General features: G+C 41.0%; 1 protein-coding gene across 4 annotated transcripts in view; it reads left to right on the top strand.

Annotated features, from left to right (window-relative positions):
• DOCK2 (dedicator of cytokinesis 2) overlaps positions 1 to 23,136 on the top strand; it is a 707,149-nt gene that overhangs the window by 619,180 nt on the left and 64,833 nt on the right. For all 4 annotated transcript variants that reach the window (XM_083181781.1, XM_083181779.1, XM_083181780.1 and 1 more), the window contains exons 44-47: positions 7,997 to 8,083; positions 9,141 to 9,317; positions 13,720 to 13,803; positions 19,949 to 20,086. In XM_083181781.1, the coding sequence (XP_083037907.1) occupies positions 7,997 to 8,083; positions 9,141 to 9,317; positions 13,720 to 13,803; positions 19,949 to 20,086 (486 nt within the window). The remainder of the gene's footprint in view (positions 1 to 7,996; positions 8,084 to 9,140; positions 9,318 to 13,719; positions 13,804 to 19,948; positions 20,087 to 23,136) is intronic.

Here is a 23,136-nt window from a genome sequence, read left to right as displayed (position 1 = left end):
AATATACTATCCTGCTATATACTAATATTTTAACTAACTATAGGGATGGTGCTTTTAATTCCAGTGACGCATCAATTTAACAGCATCACTAGTCTCTTTAGGTATAAATATTTATATGTTTGAATATATGTTTGTGTATATTATGTATATGCAGGGGTTAAAGTGAGGGGAACGGGATTGAACTGAGTTCCACCACCTCTAAGAGTGTGTACACACGGTTCGATGTTCTGTGCGATCCGATGTAAGATTCGATGTTTTGTCCGATTTTTACTTTTCCCTTTTTTTTTTTTTTTTCTCTACTCCTTAAGATATGCCTTAAGATATGCTTAAGATTTTGACTTTTTACCATACAATTTGCTATGCGATTTCCTATGCGATTTCCTATGTGCCTTAAGATTTGCTTAAGATTTTGACTAAGCGATTTTGACTTAACAACAGGATAACTGACAGGGCCCTGGAAATCGTATAGCACATCGCATCTTAAGCATATCGCAAGGCACATACGATGCATGCGATATGCTTGCGATTTGTGCTAGATAGAGTGTGCTGCCCACTCTATCTCCCCTCCGATCTCTCCTTAAACGGGAGCGCGCATCGGGCTAGGAAGCCCTTACAATGCATACAATCAGTATGCGATATGGCTTCCGATGTTGACGATATCGTCAACATCGGAAGCCATATCGAACCGTGTGTACACACTATAATGGTGAGGTGGAACAGTTTAACCTCCACATTGGTCTTGCACAGTAATTCTCACAGAAAAGCATTCTAGTTTGCAGTGGAATGCCAAAAACCCTACCACTGGCCCTGTCTCTGTCTAACGGGGAGAGGGGAGGGGGGTAAATAGGTGGCATAGAGAAATGAGTTCCCCACCTCTGCTTGACCACTTTAAGTCCTGTGTATATGTGTATATACACAAATTATTATTATCTAGAAAACCCCCTTAGAAATCCTGCATTTGCCCCTGACACATATTACTGCATGCAAAACAAGGTACCTTATTTATTAACAGTTTCTTATACAGCGCAGCAAGTTCCCTTTGTTTTATCCATATTTCCAATGGTAAAAGCACAACTGGGTAGTTATAGACAGTCAAAATGGTAGGCGACCCCTGCTCCCAAGCATACAATCTATAAGGTAATAATGTTTATGGGGTAAACTTAATAGGGCAAGTGAAGCTGAAGGCGCGGGGTCATACTGACCAGCAATCATTTACAAGCCATAGTCACGTTGTTTTTTTGCTTTGTAAATGATTGCCGCTTCACACATATAGCCATTCTTGTACAAACTCTGGCACCTCTGGCTTATTGCATCCGATTACATTTACCAATAAAACTCCATTATGAACTATATGTGGAACACTGAATGTCCACAATTCACTAGCTATAACTAACCCTAAATAGCCATATCTTAAAGTGGCCATACACTACTGTGATGTATCACAGCAGTGTATTGCTATCCAATCCGCTGCATGTTGTCCTTTCACATGTGTTGTATAGCATGAGTCACCTGTTTCCTGCCGCTGCGAGGGTGGTCTTGAGTCAGAGGTGGGACCTGCATTCGACTCAGATCCGATTCACACAGGACCACGTATCGGATCCAATGGGTCATCACCTGATGGGACATCAAACGCATCCGATCCATCGGGAAGGGGTAAAATCGGGCCAAATCACAGTAGTGTATGGGGGCCTTTACATGTACAGCAGAGGCTATGCAGTGCACTCCTTCTTGTTCCAGGGATCAGCTCTCTGTGCAGCATGGCCCTCCTTGAAATCAAAGCAGTAGATCAAAGCAGAAATAGACCTGCACAGTCTATTTTTGCTTTCGATCCCAATGCCGCGGGGGCGCGTATCAGGATCAAATCAGGATCGAATGCGGCTGCACTTGTGCGATACAGTTGAAAGTATGTTCTATTACCTAGGTTGGAATCCTGGGTTTTTGTGGAAAAGATTTATTAGAGCTTTCGGGGGAGGGGTTTTTAGCAATATGTATTCTCATTTGCACGCTAATGCAGGCAGTGACTCTGTAAATCCCTTCCGTTCATTTTAGGTGCGGTAAAGAACAGCATTCAGTAATATGACCATTTTGTTCTAACATATTTCTGATTTTTCACCATACTGGGGTCAGTGGCAACATCTATCCAGATGGTCCTGCCTCGATTGTTATTAGAAGGCAGTCTGGATATCTAGGAAAAGTTGACATTAAAAAATTCTTAATCTGATGGGCTGGCAGAAGACTTGGGGGGGAATTTAATAGGATGAGAGGTTCAGAAAGTGAGAGATTTGTTAAGAAATCGCCGATTTTTTAAAGCGGCAATCATTTACACGTCAAAATCAAACGTGTTTTGCAGTGTAAATGATTGCCGCTTTAAATTTTTTTGAGATTTCTCACCAAATCTCTCACTTTCTGAATCTCTCATCCTATTACATTTCCCCCTGATGTGGTTCAGCTGTCAGGAGGCTGGTCTGGTGGTCTGATGAACACCTGTTTTTAATTGGTTCGTTCCATATGGAAATTACCAAACATTACTCTGTCAGGCATTACAACAAAAAGTAAACCTGTCAGGTAATTCATTATTTAATAATTTAAACATCTCAGCAAATGTATTTGTAGCAGATTTTTTTTGTTCTCAGAATTCCTTCAGATACCTTCTTTCCCCACGGTGTGCCAACTTTATGATAGCGCTATTGCTGAGTGAATGAATGAATGAATATTCATGACTCACCCGGTAACTACAATAAATTGGTTTTGCATACTCCCTGGCTTTTGATGCACATTTGTTGTGTGAATCCCATTCTGTTTTGATATACTCAAGTATTGGTAGAGTGGAACAGTGGGGAACGTCAACGTACCCCACTGAAATTACTGGGCTGAAATCTAAAGATGGAGCTTATTAAAATATTGAGCATACTCACTTATAGCTCAGTTAGCAAAATACTGCACATTATTACATTGCAATTTAATTACTGAAACATTCACAATTAGTGCTTTCAGGGCCAGATGTATCAAGCTTCAAAAGTCAATATTATGGAGAGTGATAAACAGGCAGCCAATTAGCTCCTTGTCTAGTCTAGTATGTCGACCCGGTAATTTGCCTTTTAAAACGTTTTCTTTTTCTGCAGTGTGAACGGATCAACCCGTGTCCGCATACTCGGATCTCATACACGGGTAAAACCCTTCTTTTTACCCGTGTTTGAGATCTGGGATTGCAGACACGGGTTGACCCGTTCACACTGCCAAAAAACCTGTGTTAACATAGCTGATAAAGGTTGAAAAAAGACATTTGTACATCAAGTTCAACCTAGATTTGATCTCCAGTTGTGTAAATGACCTGGATGAGGTTACTACCTATTATAAACCAGAATCCCGACAACCCCAAATGGCTGTCCAATGTATTTCGGAGTCCACTATAGTGCATTATAATTAATGATCATAATCTGGACAATTTTTTTGCAGTATCAATTGAGTCTGCCATCACAACCTTCTCTGGCAGAATATTCCATATCTTTACTGCCCTTACTATAAGGAAACCCTTCCTTCACTGGGTGAGAAACTTCCTCTAACCTTAGGGAGTGACCGTGTGTCCTGTGCACGGTTCTCTTGGTAATTAGATCACCTGATAGTTCACTGTATTGACCCTTTATGTATGTTTGTATAATAATCCGGTACTTGTGTATTATCAGGGCGCCCGATGTAATGTAAATCGTATACGATATCGCATCCGATTTATCGGCCGATATGCGGACGATTTTTGGCCGATTCGATCTGCAATTCGATTTAGCGGCCGACTTTCGGTCATTTCCTGCCGATTTGCATGCTATTCCATCCTTGCACACCCCCAGGTACTATGAGATGGTATGCGATGCAATGGGATTTTTGGGAAAATGCCCTTGATTGTACAGTGAAAAGAAAACGCTACGTGCCCATACCCCGCCATAGATACTGTGAGTGGAGTACGCCCGTCAATTTCTTCTCCGCCCGTATCTATCTTAATTATCTCATTTACATGGAATGATATGTAATCGTTGGCTTTCTCTGTTGGCTTTCTCTTATATTGCCGGGAACATATTGTGAGAGAACATTCAAGGTGTTGATAAGACCCATTGAGATACCGACGCTTGACACACCATCCTAACCATCTGCGCCAATTTTGTTGTGTTGTATGGTTCTGTTCTTTATTTATTCATAAAGTTCTGGCAAGCTGCCATATTCCTTTTGTTATTCACTTGTGGGCAAGCGGCCCTGTTTCCTTTGTTACTTTATATTTTCCCTTGGTCTGGCTCTTCCAGGTGTGGAGCGGCCCATGGTAGTGGGTATATGCTTGTTTTGGGGTACCATGTGTTTGTGTACTCATCATTTACTTTGGCGTGTTGTAGCTTGGTTCTGTTGTGTCTGGTGTCCGCACTTCCCGTCTGTGGCCTGGTGCCACTAGGCAGGGTGTTACTCCCAGATAGCGCCAGTTAGCTAGACCTCCTCTTGTCTCTACCTCTGACAGTCACCTGGTTGCAACCCTGGTTGCATCGGGGTCTGAGCATGCCTAACTCGCGCCTTCGAATGCGGCGACTACAGGAGAAGCCTAGTTACCAGCAGACTACGGTCACCTGTCCAAGGAGGTCAATAGAGTCAGTGTAGGTTCCGCCGTGGCCGTTCTAAACAGCAGTCCTGGCTGATGGTTCACACCCAAAACCCTAACATTATTTATTACTTCTAGTTTTTTTAATATCCCAATGATTTGTTTCCTTCTTGTAAACACTGATGAAAATAAGGCATTTAATTCCTCTGCTTTATCCTTAGCATCATTAATCAATCTGCCTACCTCACTATTGTACTTAGAGGGCACATATTGTATTTTAAACCTTTCACCATTGATATACTTAAAAACTTTTTAGGGTTTAACTTGGTTTCCATTGCGATTTGCTTTTCATTTTCTATTTTAGCAAATCTGATTCCTCTTTTGCATGATTTATTTTGTTCCTAGCATAAGCGAAAGGGCTCTTTCTTCCCATCAGACTTAAACAATTTAAATGCACATCACTTATTTTCTAATTCCACCATATCTTCTTATTTAGCGACATTGGTTTAAACTTAAGTGTATATGTTACCAGCAACATTTAATGCTGTATGATACCCATTATGGTACAGTTATATCCAGTAAGTAAAATACTGCCTAAATTTTCATATTTGTAGAATATTATATGTGTTGACTTCCCTTCTCCCGGCAGACAGGAGTCTAGTGTGGGAAATGATATTGCATTAATATAAGGGTTACCACTATTTCCAAGTTGACACTATTCAAAGTACTGAATGGCTCCAAATACCCATCTTCATCTTTTGTCTCATTTATGTATATCATGAAAGGGAACAAAATGTACATTTTAAAATTTTAAAATTCTTTAACTTATGAAATGTCCTGATTCTCGAACAATTGCACCCTTGCATACCATATCATCTTGCTTTGGAGTGAAGTTACGGCACATATAAACCAATACTTATACATTCAAAATTAGAGAATATAAACCCTGCCCCTGATTCTTGGTGGTGCTCTGGTTAACAGAAACCCCCCCCCCTAAGTGTGCACCTAAATATACATAAATTATAAAAGGGTTCAATAGTGATACAAATACTATACTATACATACTTATGTAGAAGTAGAGTTCTATGTTTTTACATAACGTTTTGATATATCATTTGACGAAAATATACCACTCAATAGCAGAAACATTTGAATAGGCTTTGTATAGACTAATCGTTGTAACCTTTCTACCATAATTACATATTTGCTCATAAGTTTTTATTTAGGTCTGTAATTCAAACTGAAAACCATAGGAATGGTCAATGCTATGTATAATTTACTAATGACATACTGTTAGTTTTTACTCTAATAGTGTGTATATATAATACTTGTCCCTGTTCATTTGTCCCTATCAGGCATCAGTGCCCTGAACAGCAACCGTAGTAAGGATTTTATGCCTTCTTCTGCAATCAGCCCACTTCTCACCTGTGACTGTGCAGGTCTGAAAACCTGGACTGGAGCCATGTGCCTGAAAACCCACCTGTCTCTCATCTTGTCACACCTCAGAGACCCATTTCTTGCTTTGCAGTAAACCAGGGTCAGTTACCTGGCTGCAAAACACTCTCTCTGAGGCTGAGCGGCTCCTTCTTAAGTCTTTATAGGGCAGTTGCAACCATAGAAATTTATCACGCCCTGGTGAAACTAACCCCATATATATATATATATATATATATATATATATATATATATATATATATATATATTATGATGCATAGCTATCAAAAGGAGAGAAACCCTGTGTTTGATCTAATATTAGTCATAAGTTGATCTTAAGAAAATAAATCAGTAATAGCCTTCACGAAAAAAAAAAAAAAACTAGATATACTGTATAAGGCTATATTGTGGACTGAAGTTCCAATGCAGCCTAATGTGATAAGCTTTGATTGAAGCCCTGTCACCAGTCAATACTGAAGTAATATATCCCTAACTGCTTGAATATGAAACCTACAGTATGCGAATAGCAAAGCAATTTTGTCAATATTAGTTTATTTTAATGATTTTTATTCAACACTTTAACCAGAATTAGTGAAGTTTCTGCATCCTTCATTATTTATACACAGAGTAGTGCTAGGTATTTATGAATGCTTAAAAGATCCTATACCTAGATATACCATGTTGTTGAGAAATAGATGCGGTTCCATCCATAACACGACAGAGTAGGGTCCATACCTGCGTCATTCTGTATGCATAATTTGAATACTTAAAGTAGTTTTGCTCTTAAATCTTATGTTGCCCTTTTTTATTTTATTTTTCACAAATCTTTCTAAATGTATACAGGGATAAGGCAAGTCCAGTCATATAATAGTATCTGCTTATTGAACCATAAAAATTCATACGCTGATAAAAACACTGACCGCTTACATAGTGGGTGTCCAGCCCACACTGTTCTAACTTCATTACTCACACATCTCCCTACAATCTATGGGCATACTTACTAACTTTGCAAGTCACTTCTCGAGAAGAAGTCCAGAGAGGAAACATTTAGTGCACTTCGGGGGGGCTTGGCCGAATGGTCTTGTCATTAGGCCCCTCCCCCCAACATAGGAAAACACCCGAGATTTGTGGGTCCACTGTGAGGGGGTGGAGCTAAACAGCACAATCCAATCATTTAGCCCTATGCCCTTTCCCGTGGCTCCTATGATTGACAGTGAGTAGCATACAATCCTGCCCGCTTCACTAGGAAGAGGGCAGGATGCAGGAGAGCCATCTATTCTTGTCGGGGACTACTCCAAAATTTAGGTGCCTCCCACAGCTTCTGGTAGGGTGTCTATGGGCCTGATTCAGTTGCTATTGTAGAAAACATGATAACTGTTTACTTGGAAGCAACAGAGAGGCTTATATGTTAAGTAAACACCTCCTGCATACATGTGTGAACCAGAGCTGTGTCTGGGGATCCAGGTGAGTGACCCTGAGATTACACAGAGCAGCCGCTGCAGTTCTGTCACTGGAGCCCATTAATTCCAGTTGGGTAATGAGACCCTAGCCTTGGCACTCCATGCCCCTTCTCTATCCCAAATGGCTGCAGACTGTTAATCACCCAACAATTGCAGAGGCTTTATGAGCCATCTGTACTACACATGCTAAGTGCAGGCCCTGAGCATACACATTGTACCAAACATCAGTGCATTACAACTATGCCAGATTAGTGACCAGATCCTGCAGTTGTCCTGCAGGACAACTATCCTGCAGATTAGTTGCTTCCCATGTCTGTGTTGTTTACTTAAAATGTATTGCTTGGTTCTAAACACTTTATTTCAGTATAATAATAATAATAATAATAATAATAATAATAATAATATAGACTGCTTAACAAATTAGTATTAATTCTTATTTATTTTTTATGCCAATTATAACGTGTAGCTTCTCAAATAGACAAAGAGTACATGCTAACGTGCTATTCTGTGTTATCATTTTTTCTTATAGTCCATGTGGATTGAAAGAACAACTTTCGTCATAGCTTACAGGTTACCAGGAATACTGCGATGGTTTGAGGTTACATCAATGTCACAAGTATGTATATGTTTTTTTTTTTTTAAATGGCATTAAATATTCTGTACATTTAAAATGTATATATGTTATGATAGAATATGAATGTCAAATAGTTTTCTTTAGTAATAGTAAATAAGCTAATAATTGAATACTGTAGTGAGGAAGGGGATATCAGAGCAGTAAGTAGACGTTTAGTGAGGCACACCCATTTGTAGAACACATTTATAGAACACAAATCATCTTTGTACCACATTAATGCACTTAACTTAAGAGCTCTATTTTATTCAGTTACAGTACCCTTTAGTAAATAACACATTTCAATATACTGCCAAACACAGGATTTAAACCCATAACCTGTTGTATTGCAATCAAACTCAATACTCATTGCACTATTTCATCCTGAAAAATAAATCTGTTACATTGCCAACTAGCGGAAATTATCAAAATAGATAATTGACAAGTGTTGCCAACAGTGCCTCCTACCCTGCAAGGCTGTGCGTGATGGCACAGTCTGTACCACCCTAATTACAGCCCTGGGTAGCATAAGAATGGGGCAGTACGGATGGTGTAATGGTTAGCATTACTGCCTCACAGCACTGAGGTCATGGGTTCGATTCCCACCATGGCCCTAACTGTGCAGAGTTTGTATATTCTCCCCGTACTTGCGTGGGTTTCCTCATAGTATTCCGGTTTCCTCCCACAATCCAAAAATATACTGGTAGGTTAATTGGCTCCCAACAAATTAATCCTAGAATGTCTGTGTATGCATGTATATGTGGTTGGGAATATAGATTGTAAGCTCCACTGGGGCAGGAACTGAGGTAAATGTTCAAATATTCTCTGTAAAGTGCTGTAGAATATGTGTGCGCTATATAAGAAACTGTTAATAAGTAAATAATAAGAAACCTTGGTGGAACTCACTAAGACTACACTATGTCAGTTAAAATATCTAGTCTAGATCATTAGCTGTAAATTGTTAATATTAATCATGTTTAATACTGATTTTAAATAATAACATTGCTAAAAAAAAACTATTCTGGAATTGTTTTAACTGATTGAGCTTTTTTTATTTTTACAGACAACAATAAGCCCCCTGGAAAATGCCATTGAAACAATGTCTGCAACCAACGAGAAGATTCTGATGCTCATCAATCAATACCAGCGGGATGAAAATCTACCAATCAACCCACTATCTATGTGTCTGAATGGGATTGTTGACCCAGCAGTCATGGGTGGCTTTGCAAAATATGAAAAGGTAACGGTCCCTATGTAAATACCTTAACATTTGGAAAAATATAAAACATTTGCACATAGCAAAGCAAGGTTGGGTTTTATCAGTGGGCAACCAAAGGAATTTGAGTTACAATTCACAGTCAGGAAATTAAGCATTTCCACGTATTCCTAAAAACTTAGTAATGACATGGAGGGTTTCCATTGACCCCTGAACTGCATATAGGCACACATTTTCAGATGGCTCAAACTAAAGTATGAGCATTAAAGTTACTTACTCAGTGGTGCTGATTCATTGAATAATAGCAGGTACATACGTACTCACTGTCTCACGGAGTCGCACTACATTTGAGTCACACTACACAGCAGGTACATCCATGTTCACTGTCTCCCAGAGTTACACTACACAGCAGGTACATCCGTACTCACAGTATCAGTATGCATGAGTCACACTACACAGCAGTACTCACTGTCTCTCAGCGTCAAACTGCGCATGAGTTACACTACACAGCAGGTACAGCTGTACTCTGTATCCCAGAGTGATGGTGTGAAATGATAACATTATTTTAATGCTGACAGGTCAGGAGGAGATAGTTAGGATGCATAAGGGAAAGGTAAGGTTGCAGAAGAGGAGGTTTAGGCTACAGGATGAGAGTCTTGGGTAAGGCACTACATGGATGACTAGGGGTTAGCATTACCCACTTATGGAACCACCGCAGGATCAGCTGGAAGTCACCATCACCGGTCCGCCAAACATGCATGAAATCACTGCAGCTGGCCAAAGACGGTAAATCACTTCTGGCCCACCCGGGTTATTTTGTCTACATTCTTATCACATCAACATTCATCAGCGTCTACATGAATGTCAATGTGATAAATGTTGACATGCTGTTGACTGTATGAGAATCTCAATACTCTCATGTTGACATTATTAATATTAACATTATAAATGTCAACAGAATACACCTAAATGAATTGACCATTATGGTGTATTAAGTGTACCCGAATAGAAGATACTGTTACAGTGTTACAGGTGTTCAAATGCATTGGGAAATCCTCCCTTTCTTTAGTTATTCATTGGAACAATTACTTTATACCTCTCATCCAAAGGTTTACTCCAGTGACATTTATGCCCCTTTCAGTGTCCAGCACCTCACACTTGTTACTCTGGATATTGGTTTTGCAGGGCAGGTTTTGATATTAGTGTCCAGTAATTGGAGTTTAATTCAATGGGCTGTTTCTGTTGTTCATCTTTGGAAGTTATACTCTTTGAAAAAAAGGATGTGTTATTTTCTCATTAAAGCTGCATAGGGCCATAATACACATTGAAGATCTGAATAAACATATGAATAACTACACACACAAAACATGGGAGTGAAAATCCAAATGAAATTGAAATTACAAATTGAAAACATGGCTTTAAATGAAATAAATGTATTTTTTAAATGAGTTGCAGCTGTAGAAAGAGATTCTTTACTCACTGGAACGGTCAGTGGTGTAGCTACAATAGGTTCAGGTTACCGGGGGCTGGATCTGCAATACACATATAGCAATGTGTGTATGGACATGTAGACAAGATCTAGCAAAGTTATGGTGACTCACGGGACCGTGCATTTCTGTCGCTCGGAGAGATATACATGGAGCGTTCTATATAGATCGCTTAGAAATAGGGCTAAAATTGCCCCACATTTATGCCCTTTTTGGGGTTAATCTACTAAAGCTTCTAAAAGTACAGATGGACTGCCTGTCGTTTAGCACGGTCAGATCGCCAACCGCCAGCCCCCACCAGCCTCCGGAAGGGGACGCGCGTGCACGAGACCCCCTCGCTCATCCCCTTCCAACGGAGCTCCCCGTCGGTCCCGCCGCCTCCTTGACGCTGTCCGTCGGTCCCCGCTGCCTCCCCACCCCAGGTTTCCCGTTCCCTGCTGCCAAAAAACTGGGATGCACATGCGTGTGAGACGCTCGCATGTCCCAGTCAGACGGAGGGCCATTCCGCCGGTGATCCCCAGCGGGGCCATTCTGGTGTTCCCCGGCACTGAACGAGAGGCGCTCCATCTGTAAGAAGTGGGGATGTTGCCCATAGCAACCAGTCAGATTCTGTCTATCATTTTCTAGGATTCAATAGATGATAGAATCTGCTTGTTTGTTATGGGCAACATCACCTCTTTTAATTTTTAAAAGTTTTAGTAAATTTACACATCAATATCAGGTTTGTGAAGACAGGTACATGCTTTAAGCTTAAGTTTACGCTATTTTAAAGCAGTTTTATGCTTATGTGAAAAGGAATAGTGGTAACATACCGGTGTATCCTTCTGCTAGCATTATACCGGCCCGGATGGCCGCCTCTCTTGCAGTGACAGTACATAGTACTTTATGGGAGTAATAGTCCTAGCATCCCATACAGAGAGGAGGAGGCCTATATGCAGCCTCCCCTGGACAGGCCCCCTCCCCACTTCCGGCTGCAGCTCCCCGGCGCTCAGTGCAGTAGAGTCTGAGCACTAGAGACCCAGGGGCCTGTATGCAGCCTCCCCCGGACAGGCCCCCTCCCCGCTTCCGGCTGCAGCTCCCCGGCGCTCAGTGCAGTAGAGTCTGAGCACTAGAGAACAAGGGGCCTGTGTGCACAATGCACATTGCACCCATTATAAATATGCCGTTGATCCCATAGCACAAGTTCATTTCATAAAGCGATTTAGTAGTAGTCAGAGACAATTTTAAGCATTCACATTCTGTCAGAAGATATCCAACAACTTCATCAATGTTAAAGAATAAAGTAGTCATATATAATGTCTAGGCATCAATCTGATTATATTATGCTTTTATTTAAAAAAAAAAATAGTCCTTGAAAATCTGTCTTCCCTGAGCCCAGGGGACAATGTTGCTGAGAGGCATTTAAAAGAGGGAAATGGATTGAAAGAGAATGGTTTGAAAATCAGAAGATGTGTGTCAGCTATTTACAGGGGACAGTTCATGCCAAATGTGTGACAGCCGATAAAGACCAGAATTATCTAACGCTGCTCAATTATTCACACTTTGTGATCCTTTCATGTGGCCTCAACTCAGAACAGCAATCGCCAGTTAGTATTGTGCTCACCAGCTTCCCCTCGCTACGTGTTAGTGAGGACTATTGGCCAAACAGTTTATTTTATTTAACTGATTCAGATTTTAATAATTCAGGACAACTGTTTGGCCTGGCGCAGCCATACAGAGTCAGGCTAATTAAAATGACAAACTGCCCAACAAGATCTGAACATGAGCCTAACTATATATTGTATAGTATATAAACTAAAGCAAATACTAAAATAAAAAAGTTTCAATTCTGTGTGATCTTTGGTTACTTATGCGACAGGTGATTCGGTTAAGAACAAATCATTCAAACGGAGCCTACAAAGGGCAATTTGCTCCTACATAAGCCGTGTTGCAATGCAAGGGTGCAAACTCATACTGGCACAATGGTTTTTTTTGCCTTTAAGGGGGTATTTATTAATGTTTGGAGAGAGATAAAGTACCAATCAATCTGCTTTTGTCATATTTCAAATACAGTCTATAAGACAGAAGCTGATTGGCTGGTACTTTTATCTGGGTATGTTGATATCATCACTGTTGATAAATTATACCACACACCATGTGGGTCTGCCCGGAGACACTATGGGGAGGGTATTCAATCCCAGCCGCTATTTCCACCGACAGAAATGGTGGCACTCGCCTATTCAATGCTGCCATTATCAACAGAATTGAAGGCAGTTTTCCAACAATACAGATCTGACTTTAAAATAAGTCAGATCTGTTTTGTCAGAAACAGCCACAGATTGACAAACTCACTGCTGTTTTTAGACAATCCACGGCCCTTTTTGCCGATCCACGTCGTTTCCGACATTCGACAGCAGGAACATTGAATTCCAGCTGTCCAGTTACAGTCAAACGGAATGAAAACGGCCCAGGATTCCGACTATCGGGACATTCCCATATTGAATACTACCATAAAATACATAACATACAATAGTTTTTACTTTGCAGAACTAGTAGGATTTATTTTTATCAATCAGTATTACAAGTATTGTAAAGATATACTGTAGTGGATGCTGAAACTCTTTTTGAATCAAGATCATTTTTTGTTCTTTCCCATTTTTTCTCCTACCTTTTTAAACCTGCATCATGAAAAATGATGCCATGCCAACAGTTAAATCAATGGTCTCCAAAACAGAAACATTTGCACTTTGTTTCTATCCCACTCCGTGACAAGCAATTACTGTGTATACTGTGCGGTCATATCAGTTAACCTCACTCTGCAATGGTCTAGCCATCTAAAATGTCATATAACAATACAAATGCCCTTTGTATCATGTTATTGTTTGGGTGCAGCAAGAGGAATTGAATTGTATTGTTGATGTTATTGCTATGGAGATATAAAATTGCACTTTTCATTTTAGGCTTTCTTTACTGATGAGTACATGCGAGAACATTCTGATGATTGTGAAAAGCTAAATAAACTGAAGGATCTCATCGCTTGGCAGGTACTGTACTTTTTACGTCACCAGTCACAGACATTGCAGGGTAAATTTACTAAGATGGAAGTTCTTTCGAAGATAGGATGTTTCCCATAGCAACCAATCCGGGCCAAATATAATAGGGTGTGAGAATCAGAAAGTGAGAGATTTTGGGAAAGTTTTCCCATTTTTTTTAAAGCGGCAATCACTTACACTGAAAAAAACAGGATAATGCCATGTAATTGATTGCCACTTTAAAAAAAAAATCAAAAACTCACACTCATTACATTTAGCCCTCTATCTATTGTGTTTTAGAAGGTACTAACTAACCAATAAGTAGAATCTGCTGTGAGCAACATCCAATCTTCAATAGAACACCCATCTTAGTAAATTCCTCCCTGCAAGTATACGATTTGATTGCTTATGGGGGGGAATCTTAGAATGCACACCCGATTTTCATGAGGTGCTATCATGCTGGGACTTGTAGTTCTGCAAAGGAAAACACATGGTGCAGATGCACACTCCATGGGCCTTATTTTGGTTCATTCTTTCTGACAAAATCCTTCTTAGATGGGCAAAACCATGTGCACTGCAGGTGGGGCAGGTGTTACTTGTGCAGAGAGAATTAGATTTGGGTGGGGTTTTACTTCAAAGTGAGATCTATATTGCAGTGTAAAAATAAAGCAGTCAGTATTTTCCCTGCATTGAAACAAAATTACTCACCCAAATCTAATTCTCTCTGCACATGTTACATCAGCCCCCCCTGCAGTGCACATGGTTTTGTCCATCTAAGAAGGATTTTGTCAGAAAGAATGAATCAAAATAAGGCCCTATATTATTAATCAATCAATAATAGAGGTTCTTGGTATATTCATTGGCCAATAAATATTTGCCCACCAACCAGCTTCACGGTGATCTCGTTTCTGGTGGGTCCCTAATACTAAGTTTGAATCTGGGGCGCGGAGACCCAAAAAGGCCGGCATAAGCCAGTCACCACAGGGCAGCACACAAATGAAAAACTGAGCTATAAGTGTGTTAATAAGAAGCTAGAGGTTAAAAAGTGAAGTGCTAGAAAGTATAATATTAGTGAAAAATAAATAGTGCTAAATAAATGTTAGGGTGTGCCACCCCGAAGGCAACGCAGTTACACCAACCGAATGGGAGCCGCGCCCCAAATCCATCTCCAAGACCAGGAAATAGTGTAAATTTTTAGGTCTTACCTTCATTGTGCCTACAGTTTGCAGTCTGTGGCTTCCAGGGACCAAACTGGTAAACTAATATTCAGATCAGGTGGACGGGTTGCTACTCTAAGTTGAAGGAGTCCCAACCTTCAGGTGTACAGGTGTACACAATATTAGCTTATGGGGGGGGGGGGATCGTAGAATGCACACCCGATTTACATGAGTGCTATCATAAGGTTTGATTGCTGCCAGGTTGAGATGACTAAAAGCATGCTCATCTTTGTTTCTTGGACCAGACATCAGAATCAGCTTTATTGGCCTGGTATAATTGCGTACACTAGGATATTGTGTTGTTGTTGTTGTTGTTGTAACAGTGCAGCATCAAGCAGGGATCTGCTCCTATAATGAATATGAGCACTGTTAAGACCAGAAAAAAAGCTCACAAAACCCGCTACTATGATTAGGGCCCCATTAAGTCTTATCCCAACTCTGTTTAAGCCTAGTGATGTAAGTGGGGGCTGTAAAATGGTCTGTGTGCAAATCAATACAGGATGCTGGTGAACTGCAGACATGCTACTTTACTAGCTTCAACATAATGGCTGTAGGGGCACTTCCTGTAAAACAAATCACTTCCTGTGTAACAAGGGGATGACAGTGATGCAACTTCTGCCATCAGTGTACAGTTCATCTACAGGAGCAACATCCCTCTTTCTGTCTATAAACCTCTGCCCATGACAAGGGTTTACAGACACACTCCCCAGGTTCCCTTTATTAAGGCAAATCCCTTAAAGATATATATTTTCTACTAATTTCCATCTACAGCTTCATTTTTGCAATATTGTTTAAAGTATTCTAAGCAATGGTTAATCCTATGCTTAGTACATTTTATTTTACTTCTCACAGGCCTAATTGTATTTATCACCGTGCAAAGGAACATCATACCTAGACACAGTACTGTACAATATCAATTAATGAATATCTGTGCTCTGACATTTCATTCACAATTTATTTTAGTTTAGGTATAGGACAGGTGATGGATTGAATGTTAAGGCCCCCATACATTAGTCCGACTTGTCCTAAGGACAAGTCGGACCTGATTTCCCCCTGCAGCTCCCCGGGAGGGGGACACACGATTAGGCACTGATGTGCCAAGTTTTGCAAATGATACATCGCATGCGATGTATCATTTGCAACTCCCAGGGAGCTACAAGGTGGAGGGAGCAGGGGGGCAAGGGATATCCAGGTGGCGGGTGGAGGACGCTGCAAGGTGGCTGGGGGGCTCTGCTAGTAGCCCAGAGGCAGCGGACACTGCGGGGGACACAGGCGGCAGTAACGTAGAGGCAGGCAGGGGGAGCCGGGAGCTGTCAGCGCTGGAGAAAAAAAAAGCCCATACAATGAATGGGCGGCCTGTGATTGGCTGAGCGCTCTCTCAGCCAATTGCTGACTGGCTGAGAGAGCGCTCAGCCAATCACAGTCTGCCCATTCATTGTATGGGCTTTTTTTTTTCTCCAGCGCTGACAGCTCCCGGCTCCCCCTGACTGCATCTACGTTAGTGCCGCCTGTGTTCCCCGCAGCGTCCGCTGCCTCTGCGCTACTAGAATCGTCCCCCGCCCCCCCCCCTGCTCCCTCCACCGGACGGAGCATTGACAGCTCCCTGCTCCGGCTCTCCCTGCCCATCTCCCTCGCCAGCATCCGCCGCCTGTGTCCCCGCCCGGCTGCACATAAGATTTAGCAAATCTTATGTGCAGCCGGTCCGACCTCCCGACTCTGACCCGATGCGCACGGGACCGCGCATTGGGTCGGACTGGGTGTCTATACCTGCGATTTGGCCCGATTTCACTGCCCGATCCATCTGAATCAGGTGAAATCGGGACCAAATCGCATAGTGTATGGGGGCCTTTACACTGAGAGCTGTAGAAATGTATATTTGCTACTTAAGATATGGATGTTATTCAGGGAAAATATGCGCTAGTCTATGAGGATCCATTTGCTTAAATCGCCTCAGAGAGATTAACCTACAGTCATATGTATAATGCCTTGGCATATACACTAGGGAGATGTGCAAATTGTATGTGTGTGCTGTACATTTGGGTTCCCTTTTCTAATACTATTAATCATTCTGACGCTGAGCAATAACTGCAGATACACATTTGTTATGTGCTATGCAATATATAACTTATTAGCTTCTTCTGAGAGAAGTTTTAGTCACAAAGTAAAATGGGGGGTTTAAAATATATTTTTGTGAAAAATGTTACATGCAGAATGTATTTTCTACTCAAGAGCACAGTATTTAGAATGTGTCCACTGTTTCTGTAATATTTGTTGTATGTTGAGTGTTGTGATGCAATGTCCATTATGATTATGCATTGTGAAACAATTTTCATAGACTTCATAGCTGGATATATGCAGTAAACTCAGGGCAGATGAAACACTGGATGGACAAGAGGAGGAGTTTGCGGCCTAATAGTAGGGCATCTCCATAAACTGCACAATCTATGGTGGGGATCTCCATTCCTAGGTTGACTGAGCAATGGTCGGGTCATGGTTTGATGGTTTGGTTAATCTAGATCCATACATTGAGCAATTATTGTTCAAACCAGTCATTGGTTTGCATGATTATCGTACTGTGTATGGCCAGCATTAACCGATGTCCCACAAGGAGATCACTGATTATCCTGACAGTTGTTCATAACAGGAAGTAAAATCACCACATAAGTAAACAGTAGGTCAAATCTAATAATGACTAGAGTACTTGGCGAGAAGACATCTAAGTCCATTTATTGTTTACATACAGATGAGTCCTCATACATCTCGCCTCACTATGCTACATAGTGCTTGAGATTAAGGCAGTTAAATATGCAGCCAAACCCCCAAAAATGCCATTTCAGAGGTGTGGCCACTAACCTCATATCCACAAGCCCAAAATGCAATAGATTCTGAGGCTTTGGATGTCACTGGCAACTGATAAGCCATGGGACGTGCCAGCATATTGGGGCTAATAAAATAGCCCTGCAGTGAGACATTTATCCCCCGATCATTGATCGGAGGTAATTGAATATCATCCGTAGTATCAGGAGAGAGATCTTTCAATCCCTCTCCTGCAACCTCCGTCTGGCACTGGCTCCAATTCCAGAAACAAACATGAAAACTTCCTGCAAAGTACCAGGGAGAGCAGCTATCACTACCATTGTCCTTGCGGCTTTGTCCTAAGACCTACAGCAGAGATATTTTCACACAAAACTATTTTAAATATCCGCCACGAAACACAATGTTACGTATAGCGGCAATGCTGCAATTATTAATACATAGGACCCTTCATATTAAATAACCAACTTAAATATGTGCATAGATATTACCAACTTAAAAACTTTGATTCAGATTATATCAATCTTTTAAAAACTGCTCAGTAAGAATTATACAGGCAGTCAACCCAAACGGGTCTTTTAAAGAACATTTTGGATATAATTCTACGCATTACCATAAAAGATTTTTATTTTTATTTCACAATATGCAGTTTCTCAGTCCACAAACAAAGTAATAGTTATTAAATGAGAACTATAAATATGTGTAGGATTAATTGATGCGAATCTGACTTTTGGATAGATCAGAAATTGTGACCAGCATCATGCTCAATTTAGTCAGCAAATGTCACTTTCTGAATCTGTTCATCTGCTGAATAGATTATGTAGAAGCGTCCTTATCTCAGTCCATATTTCTGCGGCCTATATCACATAAAGCAGAAGTCAGGGCACGCTTTGTAAGACATACAGCTGTTTCAAGAATACTTGGGAGAATTTCAGAAATGAAATTGCCCAGTAGATTATTGATGTGCTGTCACGATGAGGATCACGGAACAGTGTAATGAATAGTCACAAAACAGGTTTATGTAGAGTATATTACCAAGTTTTAATGGAAAAACCATTATACTTGGGGATACTTTATGTTTAAACATATTGTAATTTGCAACATACTGTACCCATAAAGGCCCATAGCCCACTGGCCAGCAAAAAACATTAAAATACTAATATTTTTGTTATGCTATTTGAAGTTATTAAACAGCTATTGCTATTAAACCTATTAGCTTTATGGCCCTTTCAGACCGCACTTTTTACCCTTTATTTTGCCATTTTTTTTACAGTTTTAGAGTGAATTTACCGGTTCTATTGAACTGGTATTTCTAAACGGTAATAAAGCAGGGTCTTACACGTTTCAGACCCGTTTTTTTTTCACCCACTGTTTTCTATGGGTTAAAACGGGTTCAGTGTTGTGAAGGGACAAAAACTGCATTCAAATACCGTTTAAAGACATGCGGTGTGAAAGGGGTTTTAGCTGGCAGACCCGTTTTTAGAAACGTTTTAAAATACCTGGTCAAAGCCAGTTTTGCGGTCTAAAAGCAGCATCAGTGACTCCATGCTGAATTGCACTTGGACTGGGGACTGGTGCCAACATGGCAGCATCTAATGAACTCTGCCTGTGCTATTTACTGTATGAAGGTGGCATCTTATCCGCTGGCCCGCGTTATTGTTGGGTTAAGGTGCGGTGTGAAAGCACCATACTTTATAACCCGAGATGACCAACCCGGCAATTTTACCTGGGTTATAAGAAGAGTTAAACTCGGGTCACACTCGGTATAATGGGCGACCCGGGTTTTAATGTGAAAACGCTGCATAATTGTTCTGTTTTTTTATTTATTTTAAGCAACATATTCTCTTTTAACAGCTTTCTTCTTGCCTGCAGTTAGAATATACTGTATAATTTTAAAAATATATATATTTCAGTAGGCATATGTACAAACTAATATTATAAGTATGTACCAAAACTTAGTAAAAAAGCTTAATTTACTTACCTTTTGCATGGGGACTAATTTTATGGTTCAAGTACATTTGTCATAGAGGAGTGTGGTACTGTGTCTGTATTATCCATTGTGGGTCTGGGAAATCCATGTGCAAGGGATACATAAAATTCTCACTACTAGCTTACTATTATCATAGACACCTCTTCTTGGTGCTGGAATACGGATTCATGAAAAGAGAGTCACAGAAGACCTTCGTCCTTTCCATGAACGAATGGAGGAGTGCTTTAAAAGTCTGAAGATAAAGGTTGAAAAGCAATATGGTGCGAGAGAACTGGTAAGATTACACATACTTTATTTAAGCAATGCTAGTGTATTATGCCAGGTAAATCGGTCAAGGCCCCCCATGCTCCATCCCTTCCCACCCTGCTCTACTGCCTCTCAGCTATATCCCATCCCCCAGGGCTGTAACTACTGTAGCTGTGTGCGATTCGCAGGTATTAAGGGAACGAGGCTTAATGTCGATAAGTGCCTGCCCCCATCCAAAGTCCTATAGAGATGCTGGAGATAGGTACTGTAGGTAATACTTTTCACCGCCTCTCTCTCCTTCTCTAGTAATGGGACTCTACCTGTCGTAACTTATTAAAGGGGGCTCTGCCTGGAATAATGGCGGCTCTGGCAGGTATAACATGTAGTGGGGGGCTCTGCCTGGTGTAACGTGAAACAGGGGTCTGGCCTAGCGTAACAGTGGCTCTGTCAGGCATAACGGAGACTCTGCAAGGCGTAACATGTAGTTGGGGCTCTGGCTGGTGTAACGTGTAGTGGGAGGCTCTGTCTGACAAAGCGTGTAATGAGGTTGTGCCTGTTGCACCATCTAACAAGGGCTCTGCCTGACGCAATGTGTATCAGGGGGCTCTGGCTGGTGTAATATGTATAAGGGGCCCTACCTGGCGTAATATATATAAGGGACTTTATCTTCCAAAATGGGGTCTCTGTCTGGCTTAATGTGTAACGGGGGCTCTCCCTGGTGTAGCATGTAATGGGGGCTCTGCCTGTCTTAGCATGTAACAAGGGCGCTGCCTAACTTAACATGTAATGGAGGCTCTGGCTGTCATAATGTGTAACAGAGACTTACAGGGAAGATTCCCGGAGGCCGAGGCACCTATGAGGCCACCTGCTAACCAATGACTTTTTGTTTTTAAGGTGTGGCACTGCCCAGAGTAGCAAATATTCATCTAAATTGACAGGAATGGGTGCAATCTGGGGGTGTAACAATTTCTGGTGTGTTTCTGGGCTCCACTGGGGTTGGGTGGGTATATTTGATATTCAGGAGATTATGATAATGAGTTGTTTGTCTGCTTGATGGAGGTTCAGGGTCTGTAGTCAATCTCAATGGGGGAGGTGTATTATGAGAAATGTGGAGGTTTGTTTGTAACGGCAGTTTAAAGGTCTGGGACCACTAGAATACCAACGGCTTCCAACCAGGTGTAGTCATGTATTAATTCTACCTCTTTTAGAGGCAGATTTATTAAGCTTGGAGAAGAGATAAACTGGAGATAAAGCGGAGAAAAGGTAAAAGGAGATAAAGCATTGATTGGCTGATGCTGTATCTCCTTTTACCTTTTCTCCGCTTTATCTCCAGTTTATCTCTTCTCCAAGCTTAATAAATCTGCCCCTGAGTGTTGGTTCCGCCAACATTTGATTAGGCGCCACTTCTAGAAATTCTTCCAGGGCCTTTTATATACTGGTGGAATAAAAGGAATGCTAGGCTTTCCGCATGGAGGGGGATTTTATGATTGATAAATCTAGTGCATTATTTTTACAGTTTGGAGAATGTGATTAATGAGTGTAATATTTCAGCAGTCATTCTTTATCTGGACAAAGAATCTTACAGCACACCGCTATGTTCATTACTTGTTCTATTGTTTGTTGGCCTTTATACTGATAAGGCATATGCTGATTTGCTGCCAGTTTAGTAGTGTGCAGCCAGCATAAGGAATTGTCCTAGATCTGGGAAACTCTGCACAATACTCAGCTTAATGATTTCACATTTCACAAAGCATGTTTAGTGTACAATGGTATGAGGGGATTCTTCATGCAGTTACAGTACGATGACGTGAGTTATCACAGTCCTGTTATCTTTATCATACACATTTTATACTGTATAGCTTTCTGTGTGTTCTGCTGTATGTGGGAGGTAGAATAGTGACTTTTTGCTGATCTATTTACAATATCAAAGGGAGAAGATCACAAAATTCTGCATAAACAGACTTATTTGTTCCTTTATAATGAAGACAATTAAATACAAACTGTGCACATAAACAAAATACAAACCGTGCACACAAACAAAATACATACCGTGCACACAAACAAAATACAAGCCGTGCACACAAGCAAAATACAAACCGTGCACACAAACAAAATACATACCGTGCACACAAACAACATACAAGCCGTGCACACAAGCAAAATACAAACCGTGCACACAAACAAAATACAAACCGTGCACGCAAACAAAATACAAACCGTGTACACAAACAAAAGACAAACCGTGCACACAAACAATTTACAAGCCGTGCACACAAATTACAAACCGTGCACACAAACAAAAAGTAGCAATAAAAGTAAAAAGAAAATGCACAAGTAAAGTACATGTTCAGAAAAATAAACTCCTTGCAGCAAAAATAATACATAGATAAGAGAAAAAAAAAACACAGATGGGATGTTGCCTATAGCAACCAATCAGATTCTACTTCTTATTTGTTAAGCAGCTTCTAGAAGATAATAGAATCTGATTGGTTGCTATGGGCAACATCCTCAAGTAGAACTCCCATCTTAGCTAATTTACCCATTATACCCCTTTTCACATTGCACAAAATTACTTTGTTCATGCCGTTTTTTTGTTGGTTCAACCCGGTAATTGGTGCGATGTGAAAGGGGTTACCATTTACAACTAACTGGTAGCAACACATCAATACAAATAGGGTAAAAAGAAGGGTTGCTGTATAGTGTGAACGGGTTAATTGGGTCGAGCAACCAGTTTCCCATTCACACTATGGAGGCGGCAGTGCTTGGAGCAGCGCCCCACAACCGGCAATATTGCCGGTTCGCTTATGTGTTCTAAACAGACTGCACATGCAGGGTCGCACTGGGACTGAACCGGTGTGACCCTGCATTTGCGGTCTGGATGCAGTATAAGTATGTACTGTAGGACAGTAGCGCACGCAGGGGGGTTTCTGGGTACCCAGAAACCTCCCAGGAGTCTAAGTGCCCTAGGCTGAAAGCCGAGGGTCTCCTCTTTCCATGGGTACCTGTTAATTGCTCTTCCCAGTCAGATATTTCAGGTTCTGTCTGACTTAGAGTTTTTCTGAGGGCATACTCCAAAAG

The sequence above is a fragment of the Crinia signifera genome, chromosome 4 (genome assembly GCF_055691185.1).
Source record: "Crinia signifera chromosome 4, ASM5569118v1, whole genome shotgun sequence".
Lineage (NCBI taxonomy): Eukaryota > Metazoa > Chordata > Amphibia > Anura > Myobatrachidae > Crinia > Crinia signifera.
The sequence above is the reverse complement of the archived record's forward strand: the minus strand, read 5'-3'. Positions and strand labels throughout refer to the sequence as shown.